At 49.5% G+C, this 15,886-nt stretch overlaps 2 protein-coding genes across 2 annotated transcripts; one reads left to right on the forward strand and one right to left on the reverse strand.

Moving 5' to 3' along the window:
* Positions 1-270: 270 nt before the first annotated feature.
* On the forward strand, positions 271-2,561 carry LOC147960223 (uncharacterized). Its single transcript, XM_087532616.1, has 2 exons — positions 271-495; positions 2,214-2,561. The coding sequence occupies exons 1-2, from the start codon at positions 271-273 to the stop codon at positions 2,559-2,561; spliced, it is 573 nt and encodes a 190-aa protein (XP_087388742.1).
* A 10,507-nt stretch (positions 2,562-13,068) lies between these two features.
* On the reverse strand, positions 13,069-15,557 carry NMAT1 (Intron maturase, type II family protein). The gene has a single exon (XM_048683871.2). It carries the CDS (start codon positions 15,494-15,496, stop codon positions 13,385-13,387), a length of 2,112 nt encoding a protein of 703 aa, XP_048539828.2. The 5' UTR covers positions 15,497-15,557; the 3' UTR covers positions 13,069-13,384.
* Positions 15,558-15,886: the final 329 nt, after the last annotated feature.

Raw genomic sequence — 15,886 nt, forward strand, 5'->3', positions numbered from 1 at the left:
TAAGAGCATCTCCAACATGCACGGCAAAAGGCGCGCCCACGCGGTAAATTTTGGTTTTCGCGCGCGCCGGCTGGTTCCGCGTGCGGGGGAGAAAGCGGCACGCGGCGCGATAGATTTGGCGCGCCGCTTTGCGCGTGCCTATAAAATCTCGCGCTCGCCACACGCACAGAACAAAGGCACGCGCCCTCCCCTCGTAACCTCGCCGCTTCGCATCCTCGGCGCTTTGCCACGTCGCTGCTTCGCCGCTTTCCGCGCCACCACCGCGCCACCATGTCGCCGCGCCCCCGGGGTTCTTCGGGCTACCGCGGCGTCTGCGAGCACCCCAACGGCTGGTACTACGCTGAGATCCGGTCCGGCGACGTCCGGCTCGGCCTCGGGTCGTTCCGGAGCATGCACGAGGCAGCCCGCGCGTACGACGCGGCGGCGTGGCGATTGGACAGGCCCCGGTCGCAGATGAACTTCCGGAACGTCTTCACGCGCGAGCAGGCGCAGCGCATCGTGTTGGGGAACGTAGTAATTTAAAAAATTTCCTACGCACATGCAAGATCATGGTGATGTACAGCAACGAGAGGGGAGAGTGTGTCCACGTACCCTCGTAGACCGAAAGCGGAAGCGTTAGCACAACGCGGTTGATGTAGTCGTACGTCTTCACGATCCGACCGATCAAGTACCGAACGCACGGCACCTCCGAGTTCTACACACGTTCAACTCGATGACGGCCCTCGAACTCCGATCCAGCCGAGTGTTGAGGGAGAATTTCATCAGCACGACGGCGTGGTGACATTGATGATGTTCTACCGACGCAGGGCTTCGCCTAAGCACCGCTACGATATGATCGAGGTGGATTATGATGGAGGGGGCACCGCACACGGCTAAGAGATCAATTGTTGTGTCTATGGGGTGCCCCTGGCCACGTATATAAAGGAGTGGAGGAGGGAGGAGAGGGCCGGCCCCTATGGCGCGCCCTGGAGGAGTCCTACTCCCATCGGGAGTAGGATTCCCCCTCTTCCAAGTAGTAGGAGTAGGAGTCAAGGGAAGGGAAGAGAGAAGAGAAGGAAGGAGGGGGCGCAGCCCCTCCCCCTAGTCCAATTCGGACTAGGCCTTGGGGGCGCCCAACCTCTCCTCTCTCTTTCCCCTAAAGCCCAATAAGGCCCATATACTCCTCGGCGAATTCTTGTAACTCTCCGGTACTCCGAAAAATACCCGAATCACTCGGAACCTTTCCGATGTCTGAATATAGTCATCCAATATATCGATCTTTACGCCTCGACCATTTCGAGACTCCTCGTCATGTCCCCGATCTCATCCGGGACTCCGAACTACCTTCGGTACATCAATACACATAAACTCATAATATAACCGTCATCGAACTTTAAGCATGCGGACCCTACGGGTTCGAGAACTATGTAGACATGACCGAGACATGTCTCCGGTCAATAACCAATAGCGGAACCTGGATGCTCATATTGGCTCCCACATATTCTACGAAGATCTTTATCGGTCAAACCGCATAACAACATACGTTGTTCCCTTTGTCATCGGTATGTTACTTGCCCGAGATTCGATCGTCGGTATCTCAATACCTAGTTCAATCTCGTTACCGGCAAGTCTCTTTACTCGTTCTGTAATACATCATCCCGCAACTAACTCATTAGTTGCAATGCTTGCAAGGCTTATAGTGATGTGCATTACCGAGTGGGCCCAGAGATACCTCTTCGACAATCGGAGTGACAAATCCTAATCTCGAAATACGCCAACCCAACAAGTACCTTAGGAGACACCTGTAGAGCACCTTTATAATCACCCAATTACGTTGTGAAGTTTGGTGGCACACAAAGTATTCCTCCGGTAAACGGAAGTTGCATAATCTCATAGTCATAGGAATATGTATAAGTCATGAAGAAAGCAATAGCAACAAACTAAACGATCGAGTGCTAAGCTAACGGAATGGGTCAAGTCAATCACATCATTCTCCTAATGATGTGATCCCGTTAATAAAATGACAACTCATGTATATGGTTAGGAAACTTAACCATCTTTGATCAACGAGCTAGTCAAGTAGAGGCATACTAGTGACACTCTGTTTGTCTATGTATTCACACATGTATTATGTTTCCGGTTAATACAATTCTAGCATGAATAATAAACATTTATCATGATATAAGGAAATAAATGATAACTTTATTATTAACTCTAGGGCATATTTCCTTCACATCGCCCCTCCGCCGCGTCTCATCACCGACATGGACTGTGCCGACCACGCTCGGCGGCAACGCCGCCTCCTCATCGCCGAGGAGGACGAGCGAGCCATGGCGGAGTGGCGTCGTCGCCACCCGAAGGACGTCACCGACGAGCGTGCCTACTGGGCGGAGATGACGGCAAGGCGCCGCGCGAAGCGGGCGGACCGGCGTCGGCGGAAGGCATTGGCGAATGCGCAGTCCGATATCGTTGCAGCAGGTGGGAGGTCGATCTTCACGTCAGACGATGAACGTTGGTTGGACATATGGCTCGATACCTCGGACGACACCGACGAGGATGATGATGGTAGCGACTTGGAGTAGTTTCTATCTATGTATGTTGTAATAGTTTCTATCTAGTTGCACCATAGTTTTATCTATCTATGTTTTCGAACTATCGCTCTAGTTGCACCGACGTAAAATACCTTTGTATCGTTTTTATCTATGCAATCTTTCGTTTATCTATGTAAAAAATGTTGTAGAATGAGCGCGCACTACATTTTTTGTGCACTATTGGAGCGGCGTACGCGCGCTGCATTTTAGCGCGACTGCTGGAGTCAGCGCTGCGCGCCGCGCCAAATCAGACGATGAGCGCGCGGCAAAGCAGTTTTTAGCGCGCGGCGCGTTCGGCGCCTGTTGAAGATGCTCTAATGATAAGGGCATCAGCAATGTGTATATAATCTCTCCGTAAACCAAATTCTTAAGAAATACTATTCTCAGAAAACTTTCAAAAAAACTTTGCTGCCAAACGCAGCCTTATTCTCCACCGTGCGATGATTAGTGTGTGTCAGTTATTTCCTCCATTCAAAAATACTTGTCAAAAAAATAGATGGACGAAGAGTTTTTAAGCGTTTGCCCAGCCTTAAGTTTTATCTTTGATGGTACTCGGTTCTATCTTAGGCATCTCCAACGCTGATTTCCAAACTGTTCGCATACGTTCAAATTGCGTTGTCCGGACCGCTGAAGTCATCTAACACAATCTTGTATTGATCAGTGACACGGTCTGAACGTACTTTCTCCCGCAAACTGAAGACAAACGGGGGAGGGGCTTTGCGAGCGTCCGGACATCACCCAAGCCCGCTTTCGACGACACTGGCCCACCCAAACCCCCTTCCTCGCGCCGCACGTGCATCGTGCCCAAAAATGTTTGCGCCGATTCAGAGCATCAGTGTCCGCATTTATGCCCGGCGAGAGCAGATGCGACTGCTCACTGATGTCAGCATTGAAGCGGCGCGCCGGCCGAGAGAGCGCCGCTCACGCCGCTTCCCGGTGCACGCGACTGCTCCGCTTCAAACGACATGACGGTCGTCTGTTTATCCGTCTGCCACTCACATTAATTACATGCGGTTACCGAGGTGGCTACTCAGGCACCACCCGTCCATCCCTCTGTTGCCCATCATTGCTATACAAACTGTTGCCCCGACCATCCGCCTTCGATCCCTCTCCGCACCACTCGCACCATGGTTTTCTCCCCGTGCCATAGCTCTCTAGGACGGGCTGACGCTGGAGCAGAAGAAGGAGATGGTCACCATTGCTGCAAGCAGGCAACCGAAGGATACTGACGTCCCTATGGAGGATGCGGCTAACGACGAGCCGACGCCACCCTTCTCGTCCACGCTAGCCTCCTCATCCGCGCCACCCTCATAGGTGCATTGCACCATGACCATCGACGAGGCACGTGCCCATTACACATGGTGCGGGAGGAGCATTTTAGGGAGGCACAAGCCGACGCCGCCCACAACCACCAACTCCTTCAGGAGCACCTGCAGGCGGAGGAGCAGCTCGCTGCAGGTAGGACGATCACGCCGGATGCGGTCCTGGCGGAGATGCTTGACTCCTACCGCTCCGCCCGTTGGTGGTACTGCCAGCTGGCAGCGGAACTGGTGGTCGCCTACAAGGAGTGCGACGAGGTGGTAGACGAGGTGTTCGGCGAGACCGACGATGAGGGCGACAACGCCGGTTCCGCTGAGGCGGCGCCTCGCCATCACGACCACGAAGCGGACACGTTCGCGGGCCCTGCCGACGGTGAGGAAGAATAGTGCACGGTAGGTCGCCGTCGCTTGGGTCCCCAGAAGGCCACCGCTCCTCCCCTCCCATCAATGCCAAGTTTGGTGGGCTGAGCATCGTCGGTCGATTAGTCGCTTGGGGGCAACGTGGAGGCGGACAACTTCAGTTCCCGATGCTCCGAAGGCGGATTCTAGATGCGGAGCTAAAGAAGGCGAAGCTTTATTTTTCGGGGCTCATGGCCGGAGATGGGGAATGAGCGCCGACGATCTTTTAGTTTAGGTATTATACCTCTAGAGTCGGACGAGCACCTTTTTAGTTTAACCATGTCCAAAATATAATGAATTCCATCATGTTTATATGGAATCTAATGAAAATCCGCCATGTTTGCATGAACTTTGTCCGGTTTGTATGAAAATTTGGTTGTGTTTACACGGATTTCGTCCGATTCTTCGGATAGTGTTTGCGATGTCTACGGGTAGTGTTGGATGGCGGTCTTCCGCATCCTTGTATATTGATTGGTCCCTCCCGTCCGTGGATGATTGCGAGAGAAAATTTACGAGTCGCCCTTGAAGACACCCTTATGACAGTTGTTTTTTTAGAAAAATCTTAAGGCATTTTTTGACCGTATCCCCCCATTGCTCAATGCTCATGTCTTTATAGAACACCAACAAAGGGATAGTCATGATAAGAGTCACCTTCATCTTCCACAATTCGTAGCCAGGCAGAGAAGGTGTAAGGGCATCTCCAACGACAACCTACAAAATTTCTCCCGTATCCGTCCATGAATAGATGGGACCAGTTCATAGGTATGGATGCGAAAGACCTCCGTCCAATTATAGCCGCATACATTTTGACAAAAGTTCGAACCAACCGGATGAAATACGTGTAAACACGGACGGATTTCATTACATTTACAAACTACGGTGCTAGTCTGGCTTTGGAGGTATAATTAATACCTGATCTAAATGGTCGCCCGTGCCCGATCCCCTTGTCCGGCCATGAACCCGGAGAACAGAAGCTTCTCCTTCTCCCGCTCCACCTCAGTGCTCTCCAGCTGCGCCTCTGAAGCACCGGGAACTGAAGCTGTCCGCCTCCACCTCGCCATCAAACGACAAATCAGCCGTCGATTCTCAACCCACCAAGCTTGGCGTCGACGGGAGGGAAGGAGCGCTGGCGAACTACCGCGCACTACTATTCCTCGCTGTCGGTGGCACCCACGGACATGCCGTCTTCGTGCTCCATGTGGCGGGGCGCGGCCTTGATGATGTCCTCCTCTTCATCGGTATCGCCGAATACTACCTCGCCCGCCTCGTCGTCGCACTCCTTGCCGGCGGCTGGCAACCTCCGCCACCCGCTGCTGGTACCGCCAACGGGCGAGGCGGATATTGCGGGTGGAGCGGTAGGACTCGAGCAGTGCCTCCTGCTCCGCCATGTCCGCGTCTGGTGGCGAGTTGCTCCTCTGCCAGCAGGTGCTCCTGGAGGAGATGGTGGTTGTAGGAAGCGTTGGCCTACACTTCCCGGAACCGCTCCTCCCACACCATGTCCATATAATGAGCACGGGCCTCATCGATGGTCATGGTGCAATGTGCCGGCGAGGGGGGCATGGACAAGGAGGCTAGCGTGGATGAGGATGGTGGCGTCGGCTCGTTGTTGTCCTCCGCTACCTGCCGGCCTGTTAGCTGGCAGCAATGGCGGCCGTCTCCTTCTTCTGGTCCGGTGTCAGCCTGTCCCAATGAGCTTTGGTAGGGAGGAATGCATGATAGGAGTGGTGAGAAGAGGGATGGGAGGCGGATGAATGCGGCTATGGCCGGGGCAGCAGCTTATATAGCAATGGTGGGCGATAGATGGACGGACGGGTTGCGTCGGAGGAGACGCCTCGGCAACCGCATGCCATCAATGTGGGCGGTAGACGGAGGGACGGGCGGCCGTCATGTCGTTTGAACGCGCAGCAGTCGCCTGCACCAGGAAGCGACGTGGACGACGCTCTCTCGGTCGGCGCGCCGCTTCAATGCCGGCGCCAGTGAGCGGTCGCGTCTTCTCTGGACGAGCATAAATGCGGGCACTGACACTCTGGACCAGCGCTGACCGTTTTGAACGAGAAACACGCGCAGGAGGGAGGAGGGATTTTAGATGGGCCAGAATGGTCGGCGGTGGGCTTGAAATCGGTCCAGACTCCCGCAAAGCTCCTCATGCTTTTCTCTACTTTGCGAAAGAAAACGTGTTCGGATCACGCTGTGAATCGATATAGGGCCGCATTCAATATTTGGATGGCTTCTGTTGTTCAGACAGCATGATGCGAGAGGTTTGAGGGTCGGTTGGAGTCTTGGAGATGCCGTACGTAGCGCCATGCCATTGTCGGCAGTCGGAGAATTGCTCCGCCGTCCACCCCCAAGTCCATGGCCGGAGCTATCCGCACGTGCAGGACGAACATGGCATGGCACCCGACGCAGAGACCATTGCGCTGTACGGCCCGCTCGCCCAGGTCGGCGCTGTCCACGGATTATCCCAAGCACCAACGGAAAAGCTCTCACCGCGCCCAACCACCACGCCATTTCACCCGGTTCGTTTTGTCGTCGCACGCCGCTTCGGAGCAGAAACGGCCACAGAATGCGCGGCCGCAGGCGATCTCCGGCCGCTCACGCTCAGAGCTGACGCACGTGACCTCGGGGACAAAAGCGTGCGCGAATTAACGTCTGCGTGCGTGAGCATCTTCCCTTTCGTTTGCTTCTTTCTTTTCATTTTCCCCCGAGCAAAAGGCCAACCCCGCTTTCTGTTTTCCAGAGCCTTTCCTGCCCTCTCGCCAAACAAACCCAAATAAAATAAAACAAAACGGGAGGCCAGGGCGTGAGAGAGAGCGAGAGCGGGACGGGAACGTGGCCGAGTTTAGTTTTTGTTTTGTTTTGACCCCGGCGAATGAGACGGAAGCGTCGTCCGCTTTACGGGCTCGTCGGGTCACCACACTGCACGAGATAAAATGATAAAAAATCTGGTCAATGGCTTGGGAGACAATATGAAGCGGAAAAGGACGTGGAGCGCTGTATACGCGCCACGCCGGCTCAACCGCCGGTCCGGTCAATTTCTCCCGTTCAAGAACCGTCGAGGCTCGTTTCCGCTCGTGATCGTTTTTAATAATTATATAACAAAAATGAAGGCACCACTGTCGCCCACGTCCTGATCAACACGAGGAATGACGATCACATTCGTCTGATCAGCAAGACCAATGTTTCAGCTCTACGCATCGGCTCGATCAATTCCTCCGGTTCAACGGCGGCCGAGACTCGTTTCCGCTCGGGATCGATCTCTTATTACCAGAAGCACGAATGCATCCTGTTCAACACGAAGAATGGCGACCAAATTCGTCTTATCAGTGACACGAATGTTTCAGCTCAGCAAATCAACTGCTCCTCCTCCGTACAAGAGAAGAGAGAAGGCGTTAACCAAAAAGAAAACATGCAGGGAAGAAGTGGGAATTATTTGGGTCAACAGGGGCACAAGATTTCGCTGGGCGTGCGGCGCGCGGCCCACCTACGTACCCACTCAGATTTGTTCGTGTCTCTCTCACCCGACTGACCCTCCAATCTAATCTCAAGCGCCGATTGGCTACATCTAAATCTATATACATATCTATCTACGAGTAAAATATAATAAAATTATTCCGCTCAGTAGAGCCGAGAGAGAAGCTGTTCAAAATTAACTTTTCCTCCACCTTTTCGCGATTCACCGGCGATTCGGCGCAGAGGCCTGCATCGGCCCAGTGGACCGAGGCCGGGGAATCAATCAATCCTTTTTTCTTTTGCGAGTAGGGGAATCAATCAAGCCAGTGCTGCTGTCATCAAAAGGACAAGGGGGTGGACGAGGGGGCTGAGCAGAGACCTTTTTCCCTCACACACACGCACACGGAGAATATATTACATTCAACAGTGCACATATTCTCTCTTCTTCTTCAGAACAAACGCAACTTTATTTTATTTTATTTTATTCGCACCATGGCATGGCGCTGGAAAGGGACCGAGCCGCCCGCGGCGGCACCGCCTCGGCGCAAAGGATTCGTGTGACCGGGAGAGCACAAAGGGATAGATAGATAGAGAGATAGATAGGGAATATGGTGCTAAAATACATGACGCAGGGCAGGATAGGGAATACCTACTGTCGCTCGCGCCGTGTGTCACGTACGATACGGAACAAGGAACCGGGCCGGTGCGATAAGCATCGCGAGGGCGGTCGTTATCTGGAACGGCCGAGAGAGTGCTGGGCGGGGACGAAATCGTGAGAGGCCATCAAGCGCACACATGTTACAGAAGGCTTTCTTGTCGTGTGAAAAATGCTTGTCAACTTCTAACCAGGATCCTGTTCCGATGATTAATTGCCCGACGGCGAACCGGCGATGTCAGCTTTGGCCGGGGCGAGGGCCGCCACATCCTGAAAGCAAAATATCAGGGGGGGCCTCTTTGATTCGGAGGATTCCTAAAGGAGCTCTAGAAGATTCTGATCCTTCAGATTTTTCTTTCTTGTGTTGTTTGATTCGTAGGATTGCAGTCTCATGTGAAGATTTTCTACGGGTTTTTTTTCCCTGCGCACAATCAAACGCACATCCTTGTTTCAAAAAAAAACAATCAAACGCACATGTTAATCCTGCGGTACTGCAGATAGCATGCCGCCCCATTTCTGCATTTTTCCCATTCTCATGTTTTAAGAATCCTGCAAATCAACGAGGCTTTGCCGACAGCGACACTGCGAAAACTGCATTCTAGAAAAAGAAAGCACAACAAGGGCTGAGGTAGCCATCTTGCAGTCTTGCTTACAAGATGGAGACACTCCAGCTGCCCATGCCATACCCGAATGCTAACCGTTTGCACCGGAAAGTGTAAACGAGAGGTTACATGGTTTGTGCACACCAGGTCTCCAGCACCGGCCATCCCGTCCCATCGCCATGTATCCCTCCGAGTGCCCCAACGGCGAAAGCAGTTTCCACGATGACAGATCAGAGTAACAGAAAATAATTGCAGCCCTCCCCACCCCACCAGCAGGAACTGTGTACTGCAAGACGGTGACCCTGCGCAGCAGCGAAAAATGGTCCTCGCCGCACCGTTTGTCCCGTAATGGCCCGCTAAAGGAAAGGCGCAGCCCAATAAAATCATTCCGTTGGTGGTGCTGCTTGGCATCGATCAAAGAAAAGGAACCCCACCCCCACCCCCACCCTACCCCACCCCACCATCAAGTTGATGTAGGCCATTGCATTGAGGGATCGTGTGGCTGGGAGAACACCAACACAGGCCCAACATGCATTTGCTACATATACATGGTCCCATACAGAAACAAACAATGCAGACCCAAAGGAAGCCATAAAAGGGGTGTCAAGGCTTGGGATATTATGCAGACAAATGAAATGGTTTTCTAGTACCATATTTTTAGATAATTATATCAAAACAGTTCGTTTCTTGATATAAAACTACAGGAGCATAATCACAGCGGAAGCATATGTGTGCGCGTTCGCGCCGCCAAACATTCAATGTTTACTAGTGCGCCCGACTTCAAATAATGAAGGAAATAACAGGCACATACATCATCCAGGCCACTATAATTTGCACCATACCAGGCTGATGATGGGCCATTTGGTGCATCTGGCATGTTTGAAAATAAAACAAACACAGGCTTTCGCGTGAAGATCATGGGCTTTCTTAAGTGTGGGTGGTGGGGGCGTAAAACGTAGGCCACTATAGTTTACAGATGTCACACAAAACGTAATGATAGCAGCAGCAATGTACTGTCAACAATGGGTGTGAAATGGGAAACCAGATGACCGTGATCTACTTCTTTCATACTGGATACTGGGCATCATTGCATATAAGTATCAATCAGACTGCTGTAATAGTATCAGTTTTTCAAAGTTTATTTTAATGGTCCATGTTGGTTGACTGGACTCCCGAACTACTAGGACTTCCACACGAGAGAAATTTTCAAATACTTCAAACTCTAGAACTTCCCCGACAAAATATAGATATTAAGTCATACTTGTCACACTTGCATTTGCGGTCTAGTTTGATTACTATAAACAAAACTCTGAGTTGGTTTTTGAGCATGCTGGTCTTACACCAATACATTCGGCATAAAACTAGTACTGCAAGAAGCCAGCTTTGTGGATTAATAGTGCCATACCATAGTATGTTAAAGTTATCCTAACCTAACTGAGTAAATGTTCACACTTCCCAACAGGAAAAGGCTTTACAGTATAGTATATACTTAGACATAACATTCACTTGATGGACCATAAATTGCAGGCCTGATTCACAGACAAACAAATCATACATTCGACATAGAACTAAAATCAATATGATACAGAGTTAGAACACAAAATAGCACTCCCTCTATTGACCTTTACAAGGTGTGGTTTAACGGGCCTAATTTGAACTATGAACAACAATCAGTGTAACAGAATATGTGGGTTATGTGACACATAATTGATACCATTGAAATTGCTACTATGAATATGATTGTGTAACAATGAACAAATATTGTGACCTAGTCCATATTAAGTTTTTACCAGTCTAGACATGCTAAATAAAAATAATGAGTTTAGACAATCTGTTGACCATGTTTCATGGAGGTTAATATCTCTGATGCATGGAATATCTGGAAGGACTGTAAGGATTTCATCTTTAAAGACCAGGAGCCCTCTTTTACCCGCTGGAAAGTGCGTTTTCCGACTGACATTCAGCTCAAATGTTTTCATCTGAAGCAAGCTCTAGGTTCAGCCCCTTGACTGGTTGTTATGACTTGTAGTTTAGCTTGTTGCCTTTTGTTTTTTTATATATCTTGGTCTAGCCATGTAGACCTTGAACATCGTGAAGCTTTTCTTTTCTTTAACGTAAAATCTACGCCATAGGGTCTTCCCCTACAGTATTTTGGTCAAAACGAGTTTCCACAATGGTTGAGGAGATCAATAGAGATAACTAAAGTTAGTCAAAAAGCAAACAAATGGAAACTACCTGCACACTTGCATTCAATGTTGAAAATTCACAATGTTATGATTGCATGGGAGATGACTAGACATTTCATGTCAAAGTCTCGAGTTTGCAAACTGTGACAAGTACATTGAGTAGTGGATTAAGATTTGATTTGATAATTGCTACTATTTACTTATAAAAGCATTAGATCGTGATCTTCACTCAACAAGAATAATACCTCTAGCTGAACTATGTATCAGAGAATCTTTAGAATTTGCACAGCCTTCAAGTTATGACTTGTTCTTTTTTTTCTAAAAAAAATACATTATGCAAATAAAATTTGACCAAGGATAAAAATAACTCAGGTTAATCCAGTGTGGCCAGCAAAATTCTTGTTATTTGCTCATTTTCCTTGAATTTCCTTAAAATTATATTGGCTCGAACTCATGTCTGCTTGGAACAGAAAAAACATTGGATTGCATGTTGAATCCTATAGCAAATAAAAACAGGAATTTGCGTAAACAATCATTTCCATACTCCACAGGAATTTAGCGGGAATTTGAAAAGAGGAATGGATGGAAGGTCCATTCAAGACCCAGAAAGACATTTTCCATGAGGTCCAGCCTCATGTTAGGATTGCTCCAAAATTCCTGTGGACTGGGTCATTCCAGGCCTCTTTGATTTGCATGACCCTAAAAAGTGCATAAACATGAAAATTGCAGGATTAAAGTGTCATCCATCATGCCTTCTTGAGTACTATAGGACTTTATCACACCATAGCAAACCTGAACAATTTTTCCAAGAGGTACGTGTAGAATGGTTTTTTCCTTTGAGAGTAGAAAAGACCTCATAGGAAAACTTCCTACGAATGCAACCCTACAGACCACCAATATACGAAACCTTCCTAAGGATTACAGTCCTTCAAAAGTCCTATGGATATCCTTCTGAACCAAAGAGACCTGGATCCGTAGGAATTTCATAGGATTCCTGCAACGTCATTCAATTGTTCCAAAGGGCTCTTGTAGGAAGAAAAATCCTATCTTGTGAAAATCTTACAACCAAAAGTGGCCCCAAAAGCAGTGTTCTGATGAACAATATATGCTTGTTCGATCAGTCCATATCTAGTCAATTATTAGATGACTATATGTTCTTAATTAGATAGGGATATTCATTTATATTACTCCCTCCGTTCCTAAATATTTGTCTTTTTAGAGATTTCAAATGGACTACTACATACGGATGTAACATATTTTAAAGTGTAGATTCACTCATTTTGCTCCATATGTAGTCACTTGTTGAAATCTCTAGAAAGACAAATATTTAGGAACAGAGGGAGTAGAAGCTAATGACAAATAACTTATTACCTTCTGTAAGGACCGCAAAAAAGAAGAAAAACACAGGAATAGGACAAACTGAATGTCACACGGAATCCTGCAACAGAAAAGGCACCAGTATTTGTGCCTTTTTTTAAATGAAACAGAATTCCCCATGAGGTTATACCTCTTTATCAGTTCTACTAAAATCCTAAGAACAGGCCTTGAGAATTTACAAACACCACCACGTATATGAAACTATCCACCGTAACTTCCAAACACCAGCAAACTTCCAAAAACAATGAAACTTCCTCACATTATTGCCTACTTATAAGCATAAGAAAAGTGTATGCGTCACAATTTTATATCATTAACATGTTGAGTAAACTAGCATGTTAGTCTAACTGTGTAAGGCTTGAATAAGTGCCATCAACTTGTTAATAAATTTACTACTCCTACTTAACTAGAAATGGAAATTTTCATTGTAATCCCAACTTTGTTAGTGTCACAATAACTACAAACAACACATTCTTACCACAGTAGAAACATATGCAAGAACATCAAACAGAAAAAGAATGGGATAATATGTCTCATAATGGTGTCAGGACAAACACACAAAGTTACAACACATAGTTTACCTTGAGATCAGGTGTAGTATTGTAGTACATGTTCAAACATGTACTCTTGAACATCCAAATATTTGCCCAATGATACATTTCTTGGTCTTTAGCTGGTAGGTCGTTGATACATCAACCATTAGTATTCTGCACACACAATTAGGACTATTTGTCCAAAACTGTGTTTTGTTCAAAACAGGATATCTGCTTATGTGCAATCGATCTATCACCCATCATTATCTCTACAAATGATATGGAATCTAGGACTACTTATCCAACAATAGTTGTGTGTCCCCTTTGACAGCTTCATCATTACTCCTCCATTCATTTAATTTCTTTGAGACCCTGTTATTATCATAAACACCATGAACCTTATAATGCCACACCATCTTCGATACGTCATCCTGTGGTGAACTTATCTCCCGTCGTTTGATTGTCTTGTGAAGTTCGCAGAAGAACTTTGGATCTTGCAGTTTGATATACTCATGCAATACAAGCTCGTGGTGAGGTACCCAGTTTCTAGGGAAAGTTGTATAATCACATGATGGAATTGATGACATGCGTGCAAATTGTACACCCTCAATAATATCAACAACTCCCATCCTCAAGAGATCAGAGTATTCTGGTGCATCATTGTTTGTGCTCTCCCTCAACGGGCGGCTGAGATCACGGGATGCAATCTTGTAAACCTTAGCACGGGATTTTAGTCTATACCTTGCCGCATAAAGCTTTGCCAAAGAGCTCCGTATAACATATGCGCAGAACCCTACAATCTTCTTCCGGTTGTCCGCATACCTATACCAATCAGCCATGGTCTCAAGAAATTTGTTCATCTGAGAATTAGTGTGTGCCTGCCCAGAGTAGAGCATTGGTGAACACGGTAATGGCTCAGGATCCCTGTCCCCCTTTACAAGCTCAAGCTTTCTGAAATGCCTTATGCACCTCTGCAAGCTTGCTGTGACAGATAACAATGTTCCAATACCTTTCTCACTCACAATGTTCCCTCCACTGGCGGTGTATCGCAAGGTCGGGTAGATGACCCGGCGGGCAATGACATGATCCAAGAATTCAATCCCCCTTGTGATGTGCTCAATCTCCACCGACGAATTCTCTGGCCTCAAACCAAATGTTCTCTCACAAAACTCCATCAGTTGCCTCCTTATCTCAACCGCATCCTCCCTCGGCCCCCGGACCCCAATCAAGACATGAGAGCCAAATCTAAGGAAATCCATCTTCCTGGTCTTCTCCCTCCCACTTGACGGAACAAACTCAGGCCAAGATGGATTATGACATCCCTCATCGCCCGCCTCCTTCCATATCGAATCATGCCTTGACGGGCGGAAGTACTCGTTAATCCTCTCCTCCATCCACCAATCCAACTCATTAAGGCACACATTGGCGAGCAATGGACTAATTATCCCGCAATGCCCATATTCCGGCACGTGACACGCCTGTTCTGGAGCGAACCCAAAGAACAGTCTCAGCCAATATGGGTCTGGCTTTGGCTCATCCTCATTAAGCACCTTCTTCTTCCTGCTCTTCCTGAGCACCTTCCTTTTCAGCCTCTTCTTGCTTAGCCCATCGAGATCCTTCTCCCTTGGAAGCACAGACCCGGGCCGGACTGGGGCGTTGAGCGCCGACTTGAGCAAAGACAGCACCTTGCGATCAGAGACGGCCTTCTCCACACAGGACAGAATGGTGTCTGACGATAAGGCGTCGACCACGGTTGTGAGGTCTGCAGTGATGAACCAGAGGTAGCCGGCAAAGCCGGAGCGAACGGAGCGGATGGCAGTGTGGGGCCCGCGTCCAGGGCGGAAGGCGTGGGACTTGGGGGAGAACCGGGGCTCGAAGACGGGTTCGAGGAGCAGGAGGAGGAGCTCCTGGACGACGTGGTCCTGGAAGGGGGGCGGGGCGTTGGCTAGGCGGGCAGTGAGCTTGCGGCGGGAGACGGGGACGGTGGAGGGGGCGTCGGCGGGGGAGCGGAGGAGGAGGTGGGTGGAGGCGCCCCAGGGGAAGGCGGGGTGACGGCGGAGGGCGGCGGCGCGGAGGCGGAGGAGGGAGTGGAGGGTGGGGAGCGGGACGGCCTGGCGCGGCGGGAAGGAGCCGGTGGCGTGGGCGCAGGCGCGCTGGTAGGAGAGGAGCCAGAGGTCGAGGCGGGAGGCGTAGCCGGAGAGGTTGGGGAAGGGGGAGGAGGGCGGGTGCGCGAAGGCGCGGCGCCACAGCGAGGAGAGGAGGTCGATGGGGTCGTGGACGAGGAGAGCGTAGGGGTCGGGTAGGGGGCTCCGGTCGGCTGGTGGAGGCGGCGCGGGGCGGCGCCGGATAGGTTGGATGCCGGCGGTGGGGAGAAGACGGCGAAGCGCTGCGCGCGGCGGCGGCATCGGAGGGGAGGTTTTTGTTCGAACAGGTGGTGGGCGGTGACTGTGACTACACACACTCGGGTGGCCTGAGAGTATGGCTAGGCTAGGCGTCGGCCAAACCTGGCCACATGGGCCGGCCCGGCTGTAAAAGGGATAGGCCCGTGTCGGCCTGAAAGCTTGGCCATAGGGATAGGCCCGACATGCCTGAAGGCCGGCCTAGCACTGTACGGCTACAGGCCGGGCTACAATGTTTCTCGGTCTTTCAGGCCGTTTGTTTTTCGAAAATTCATGAAAAACTGAAAAATAAGAAAAAAATATACAAAATAATCTAAAATTTTAAAAAAGAGAAAGATAGAGAAAATTGAAAAGGCTAAAAAAATACCCAAAAAACTTAAAAAGTATAGATAAATG

This window comes from Triticum urartu, chromosome 7A, assembly GCF_056163025.1.
Source record: "Triticum urartu cultivar PI428250 chromosome 7A, HENAU_Tu73, whole genome shotgun sequence".
NCBI classification, from domain to species: Eukaryota; Viridiplantae; Streptophyta; class Magnoliopsida; order Poales; family Poaceae; genus Triticum; species Triticum urartu.

Excerpts from the sequence above, each read along its gene's own strand:
- LOC147960223 (XM_087532616.1), top strand. The coding sequence starts at position 271 with ATGTCGCCGCGCCCCCGGGGTTCTTCGGGCTACCGCGGCGTCTGCGAG. Across the intron at positions 496-2,213 it reads CGCGCGAGCAGGCGCAGCGC|ATCGCCCCTCCGCCGCGTCT; the intron begins ATCGTGTTGGGG and ends TATTTCCTTCAC.
- NMAT1 (XM_048683871.2), bottom strand. The coding sequence starts at position 15,496 with ATGCCGCCGCCGCGCGCAGCGCTTCGCCGTCTTCTCCCCACCGCCGGC.